This window comes from Haliaeetus albicilla, chromosome 26 (genome assembly GCF_947461875.1).
Source record: "Haliaeetus albicilla chromosome 26, bHalAlb1.1, whole genome shotgun sequence".
In the NCBI taxonomy this organism is placed as follows: domain Eukaryota; kingdom Metazoa; phylum Chordata; class Aves; order Accipitriformes; family Accipitridae; genus Haliaeetus; species Haliaeetus albicilla.
Genome location: NC_091508.1, coordinates 16,221,153 through 16,228,329, shown reverse-complemented (window position 1 = coordinate 16,228,329; position 7,177 = coordinate 16,221,153). Strand labels below are relative to the sequence as shown.

Genomic DNA, 7,177 nt, shown 5'->3' with positions numbered 1-7,177 from the left:
CAACAGAACCCACACCATGCAAGCAGCTGCATTACAGATCAACCTCAGCTGCACCTGAAATATCTCAAACAAACCAGCTTCCCCAAAAACTGCCCTTTCTTCTGGGGAAACAGAACTTTATCAAGTTGACAGTTAAGGAAACTTAAGCCTTGGGCTGCAGCGGATCCCTCCCTTTCAAACCTGCACCATCTCTCACTACGACACACATCAGGCATTTCTACCCAGCACAGCTCAGTAGACTTCGTATTTCCCAACGTTACCTGCAGAAACAGCTCCTAATCCAAGTGCTACAGCAGCAAATCCTTTGTTACTTTTGCACGGCAGAAACATCTAGAGATGTCCCTTAATGTCTTAATCCTTCTTTTTCCAAAACAAAACCAAACTGATTTTCAGGGGTATTCCAAAGAGCTTTCAAGCAAGATAAATCTTTCAAGTAACTGCTCTGCATTAGTGATTTCTGCGTGGGGCGTGCTTTCTGAGCATAACAGGTAAGGTAGGAATTCATAGATCTCACAACAGGCACAGAAAGAAGCAAGCCTTTATCCTTGCAGATTGTACAGAATCAAGTACTGAAAGAACCGTTTACATGGAAGAGTAAAAGCATATAATCTGCCAAGTGCAGCATCGTTTCTGTCATAGGAAGGATGCCTTTCCCAGCACCGTGGATTCCTCCAGTTCCCTCAGCACTGGGCTTACAGGATTCTATTGCAGGAAAAATTGTCATTTAAAGACTAGTATCCAGTGTCTCAGTCAGGAAAACACTTCAGATAACATGGATCAGTAGTGGAAGACAGCCTGAAGTAAAAGCTGCTCAGACCCACCCCATCTGATATGGCTGTTTACTAGCCAAGAGCGTCTTGCTTTTACAGTAACCCGCTCTGAGAATGGCTCTCATCTAAAAGAAGCCTATTTGCTGCATTCTTCAGTTCAGAGCTTCTCCTTTCCAGCAGCATCCAAGATCCCTTCCTTTTACCTGTCCCCGCCCTTCTAAATACCATGTTCAAACATACACCCAGCTGGATCCCTCCTGCTCACTGCGACTTGATATTCTAAATGGGACAGTCTCTGTGCCTGCGTGTCAGTCCATTCAACTCTTAAAAAACAAATGCCATTCCTTCTGAAGTTTTTTACCATGCAAGTACTTCAGGAAGGCAGCTGCAGCTGCCATCAGACTGCAGCTTCAGCTTTTTGAATGACTTCTTCCATGCGCTGGTACCAAGGCGCAATCTTGGTGTGAACCATCATGTCGTCAAAGGCTTCCAGCCCTTCCATGACTCGGAGGACCCCATACACTGCCTGTGCCAGAGGATAAAGATTAGAACAACACAAAGAGTCAGCAGGGACAATGGCTTAGGGTACCAATGAGTGTCTGAATAGCCTTGCCAGTCAGGCTCTTTCCCTGTCCTACCATCTACTCCACCACTCTGATTAGCAAGGAAGACTGAATGGCAGAAGGGTAGTTAAGAATATGCATGTTTTTCCATGAGGAAACAGTAAGGAAAGATCAGGATCTATGTGCAATTATGGGGCAGAAGTTAATTCCATCTTTGCATGAAGCCCTGGTGTGAAATGCTTCACTTGCATTCCAAGGAGAACTGCTGGTGCAGGGGATGAATCCTGCTCCACTCTGCACTGCTGCCTGCAAAGGAAACCCCAGCAGCACTGAGTCTAATAAAACCTGTGCAGGTGTGAGGCTTTATTCACCAGCATTCATGAGATAGATCAGTGTCCTGGCTTGTAACCTGCTTTTATCATGCTTCCACATGATGAGTAACACCCACCTGCAGGTGGGAACCACAGGTTCCATCTTAGGAAACTTTTCTCTGGAAAATGGAAATGTAAGTCTCCTTCACGTGGGAATTGTATTGCTGCACAAAGGACAGTGACAATATATCTCATGTAACTGACCTCCTCTGCCTATATTTGTATGAACCATTTCACACAGATGAGCAACTGGATGATTTGTAACACACCTAACAATAAATGCAGGAATTAACCCCTTACCAAGTCAGCAAGGTTCGGCTGGTTTCCACCCATGAACAGTCGATGTTTGCCAACTGCTTTTACCCACTCATTAACTGCTTCATACAAGTCTTCTCGGACATTGTCTTGAAGGTGATGTCTGGATAAAGAGAAGAACTAGTTTGAAGACACTAGTTTGTTTCTTCCTTTAACCTTTTATCATTTCTAATCTTATGGGCTGGTCTTTGCCTGGGAATTAGGGAGGTATTTGAGAGTGAAGGGGGCAGTTAGTGATTAAACAGTAGATGAGTAGAGGGGTTCAATTAAAGCCTCCAATTAAAGCTTTAAGTATGGCTGTTACTCACACAAGATTAAACGGTTTGGTCTAAAACACTGAGGTTCTGCCCTTTGACATCTGGGGTTCACAGCTAAGGAGGTTAAGGAGCTATTCCTCTTGTGTACTTGGTGTTCAGTGGTACCAACCTTTTCTTCAGCCTCTTGCTAACAAAGAACATGGCAAAAGCCCCCATGTACTTGGCAAAGAAACCTTCCACGGTGCCAAACTTCCCCTCACGGACAATGTAATCAAAAGATGCCAAGGCTTCTCTCGGGGTACGGTAAACATTGGGGGAGATGAGGTGAACAAGCCAATCGTCTGCCCATTTTCTCCACTTCATCTCTTCCCTACAAGCATTCAAGAGAAAGAAATTTTTCAGTGAATGAGGTACAGATCGCAGGGTCACAGGAGGCAGGCAGAATCACAGTGGCACTAACCAGAGGTTCTGCCAAGGACAAATGTGCCAGAAACTCCTGCCCAGCCTTGTGCTCTGGTGACCTCTCTGAAATGCACTCAGGATCATTATCTTTGGCAAGGCTCCTCCAATCTCAAACTAAAATTAAGACTAAGATAGAGTACTAGCTTCTCCTCCCAGTACGAGAACTAAAGCAGAAAGGGAAACCAGCACTCCATAGCATTCCCCTGTGACATAAAGGGAAGGTCAAGAAGGAAACAAAGTAACTGAAGGCTAGCATCACCATGATGGTGGGAACTAGGCTGCCTAACAGCATTGTGTCAAATTATGCAAGAAACGCAGCAAAACGACTCTAACTACTGAGGTTCTAAACACTAATGGGGATGTGACAAGATTTGTCAGCACCAGCAGGATTTTGTATCTACATCATCCCTGAGAACATATGGAGGTGGCTAGAAAGCCTAGAAACTTAAGAGCACTTACACTCTCACTTCTTTGACAGGATAGATTCGCTTTGTCTCCTTCTCATCCAGCATGAGCCAGTATTTATTCCCATACTCAAATACCTCCTTGCCTTGCTCAGTCACAGTTTTCATAGGAGGATAGAAGGACACGATCTCTTCTAAGCTATTCCTCCTGTGGACAGAAACCCAGTTAGCACTGATCTGGCTGCCACAAAAATGAGCAAGAGCAAAGGACAGATTGAAAGATACACACTTTAAAATTTACTATTCTAAAAATAAGTGCACAAATTCTATTTGAAATAAGTTTTGAAAAGAGACTGGAACAGCTACTTGCAAGTAACTATTATTAGTATATATAACTTTGTCTATGTCAGAACAGAAATTTTTGCAGGCATAAAACTACCTACGATTCTCAAGTGCTTTGTAGCATGGACGTAAAGGACAGGTCATAGGTACAGCAAATATATCTCATTCTAGGTATTATAACTGGCTAAATGTAAGCTTAGTTCCAGGACTAACACTAGTCCATGTTTAAGTAGGTTTTGTGCAAAGAGAATCTCACAGCTGAAAAAAGAGTAGTTCTGAAAGGTAACATCACAACATATATAGGCACCATCCACACCATCACAGCCAGGGTCAGGTCTGCTGGACCAAACACCCAGAGCTTCAGAGACCAAGGTCAGCAAAGTACTTATGACCGACTCTGATAGAGTCTTCTCAATCTCTGCTTTGCTAGGGCCATTCACATTCAGCTCTTCTCCTATCATCCCGTTTTCTTACTTGGAAATTAGATAGGTCTTTATTGCACTGATGATCACCGAAGAGTCATTCAATTGCTGAAAAACAGAATTAAAACAAACTTTTAAAAGAAGTTGGTGAAATTGAAAAGGAAATTCTTCAAAACCTTTTCCCCTGCATGCTGAGGCTCCAAGTTAGTACTGCAGTCCCTTTTCCCCCCATGCATTTCCACAGCAGTCCCTGCACATCTAAAGACAGCCCTACATTCAGATTTCTTCTGTGATTATTTTAGAGTATCACTTCAAATTTGTCTTTCATTTTGACAACAGAGGGCCTGAGGGTCAGGTACACATCCAATACTAGTGGGTTTGGATTTAGGCTCTTGGCAGCGAAGGAGGAAAGCAACACCAACATAAAAAAATAAGCCAACTTGAATCTTCAGTATTCTTGAGTTCTCCTTTTCCCATAAGATAAGCAGTTTCTATTACCACTGGTACAAATGATATGTCCTGCATAAGGATTGATAGAAGCTAGATAATCACTACGTTAGTCACTCCACAAACAACATGCCTTGTAAGAAAGGCCAGCAAAAAACTCTAATAAGGCCAAGACATAGAAAACCATGAAGCAAGAAACAAATCTTAGGCTCTTGAGAGACTAAAAGATGATCTAAAGATTACACTGCACGTGATAAACCACAGAGATGTGACAGAGACAAAGCATCCAAATCACTGCTTGTGGGGAAACATAGTAAGACTTACCACAGGGCTTCCAGCATTAGCTAGCAGGATAGGCACCTTTCTGTAGGAAGAAAATTTGATCTCTTTCCTCATTATCGGGTTCACTTCCACGATTTCATAGGGCAGTCCATGATAATCAAGAAAAGCTCGGACTTTGCTGCAGAAAGGACACGTTTTATACTGGTAGAGAGTGAGCTGCAGGCTCCCTGCAGGCAGCTGGGGAAGGAAGAGATCAGAAGCTTCCATTTGATACTAAAAATATAAATATTACCTTCCTTCCACCCTTACTTTCGTTGTGAAGTCATAGTCATTGACATTCAGTTTCAACATCTGATCATCACAATATCTTGGCTAACAGATACTTCAAATGGCATCTTAAATATTCACCTTCCACTGGAACCAAATATCTGTTTTTCTAAACATCTATTTAATCTGCTGGAAACTCCTACTCGCAGCCAGAAAAAAGAAGTTAAATCTAGACAGCTTATCCCTCTATACACAATTCTGAAACTAAAGAAAAACACAACCATATTTTAATCATCCTTAAATGAAAACCAAAATAGCCTCTTAAATCCAATTCCCCCCCCCCCCCAATAACCTCTGTTGAGGCCACAGGGTGGGGAGAGCAGAGAGCTTGCTGTTGATTTTAGGCATGTGTCTGCCCAAGTTCAGATTCCCAGGATGAACCAACCTGAGCACAACTAAGACAAGACAGGGAGAACTCAGGGCATCACAGAGAGCTAGGCATCAAGTAGGTGAGGGATGTTTTCCAACACTGCTATACTTCAGCGATCTGACAGGCCATGCCAATCATTAGTCATACATTATAAAACAAATGCAGCCATCTCACTTTGCTTCTCATTTGCAATTTATTGGGTTACACAACCCTCCGTGGGTGCTGGGAAAAAGCAACAACAGACAATGCTGCTTCCCATCCCCAGCAAGCTCTCGCTTTCTGACAGGCATTCCTTACAGCTCCTCAAAGGGAGTGCTGCCGGGGCCTCCTTTACACAATTTTATGCGGTTTCCTCACTGAAACCGGAGCAAAAGCAGCCGCTTGGTCCGCAGAGACGGAAGAAACCGCTCCGCGCCCTCCCTGAAGCTCTGTCTCCAGGGGCTCGGCGCCGCGGCCGGGCCCGGGCCTCGCCAGGGCTGGGGGGCGAGGGAAGGGCAAGCGCCCGGGGAAGCAGGCGGGGATAGAAACGGCAGGAGCCGCAGGGAGCGGCCGGGAGGGAAGGAGAGCGCAGCCCGCGGGCGGGGGGGGGAGCCGCCTCAGGCGGCGAGCGGGGCCCGGCGGCGTGTTACCTCAGCGGCCGAGTGTTCCCGCAGGCGGTGCCGCGCCGCCAGGTAGAGGCCGGCGCCGCCGCCCAGCGCGAAGGCAGCGCCCAGCAGCAGGCGGCCCCCGCCGCCGCCGCCTCCTGCTGCTGCCGCCGCTGCTGCCGCGGCAGCGCCGTAGTCTCGGCGCGGGGCCCGCAGCCGCCAGGGCGGCAGCAGCGCGGCGGCCCGCCAGGCCCTGCCGGCAACCGCCATCTTCCCGGCACGGCGCGGCGCGGGCGGGCGCCCAGGGGCGGGGCTTAAAGGGACCGCCCCGCCCCTCTGCGCGTCCCCCGCCCCCGGAATGGCGGCACCGGCGCACCGCTGAGGTAAAAGAAGCCGCAACGGCGTTAAAGTCTACAGCGGGCGAGCACGGCGAGGCCGTCTGGCTGCGGAGAGCCACGGAGAGCGCGGCCCCGCTCTCTCGCAGTAATTAGAAAATCCGGGTTCGCTGAGAAGATACCAAAGTGGAAGTAAAATACTCTGTTCTCTTGCCATGAGGGCTGCTGCTTCTGACCGGCACATACCCACAGTGCGAGCGCAAACCTTCATGCTGAAAGTCGTCATCTTATTCGTTGTCCATTAATTACATTAAGTTCAATTTCCCTACTTGGGGCACAGCATGGGGTCAACTCAGCACTGCGCAGTGGGGTTACCCCACAGAAAGGAGAAGAGCTGGCTGTGATTTTAAATGAGGACGTAACCTTTTCTTTCTTCCTTGCCCCAAATACCCACTTAATAATGGAGCCCTCAAACCGGGTTCATCTCGGGAGCGCTGCTTGAATTAACGCTCTAATTTCAGGTTATTTTCATCCCAGTGACATCTCTCCCGGGGATGAAAAAACCACGCAGCGATTAGATCTCAGGGCGCCTGAGGTACGACCAATACTGGGCCAAAGACAAAGAAGGGCAAAGTGAATCGCGCTCGTTCCTTCAGGGAAGAGGTTTGAAGGTGACCTGAGGGGGTTCAAACTGCTCAGTGGACAAAGCGGGGCTGCATTTTGGAGTTCAGCAGCAAAGCCCTTGCTGCTGCGGCCTCAGCACCCGCGGGGTGGCCCGAGGGGGCCTCCTCATATCTGTGAACTTATATATGTCATATGTGGTCTTCAGAAAGAAGCGCTGGGTGCCGATGGCGGCCCCTGAAGACAACTTCACCTCGTGCCCAAATCCACTCGCTTGTGCTGGTGTGTGCTGTGGCTGGGACAGC

General features: G+C 47.4%; 1 protein-coding gene across 1 annotated transcript; it reads right to left on the bottom strand.

Annotated features, from left to right (window-relative positions):
• Positions 1 to 520: 520 nt before the first annotated feature.
• On the bottom strand, positions 521 to 6,215 carry PTGES2 (prostaglandin E synthase 2). Its single transcript, XM_069772105.1, has 7 exons — positions 5,962 to 6,215; positions 4,678 to 4,872; positions 3,959 to 4,014; positions 3,198 to 3,350; positions 2,446 to 2,646; positions 2,005 to 2,122; positions 521 to 1,296 (listed from the first exon to the last, which is right to left on the bottom strand). The coding sequence occupies exons 1-7, from the start codon at positions 6,184 to 6,186 to the stop codon at positions 1,168 to 1,170; spliced, it is 1,077 nt and encodes a 358-aa protein (XP_069628206.1). The 5' UTR covers positions 6,187 to 6,215; the 3' UTR covers positions 521 to 1,167.
• Between the last annotated feature and the right edge of the window lie 962 nt (positions 6,216 to 7,177).

Coding starts and splice junctions, on each gene's coding strand:
- PTGES2 (XM_069772105.1), bottom strand. CDS start 6,186: ATGGCGGTTGCCGGCAGGGCCTGGCGGGCCGCCGCGCTGCTGCCGCCC. Junction 4,015..4,677: donor CTAATGCTGGAAGCCCTGTG/GTAAGTCTTACT, acceptor TCTGTTTTTCAG/CAATTGAATGACTCTTCGGT. Junction 2,647..3,197: donor CCTGTCAAAGAAGTGAGAGT/GTAAGTGCTCTT, acceptor GAATGCTTGTAG/GGAAGAGATGAAGTGGAGAA.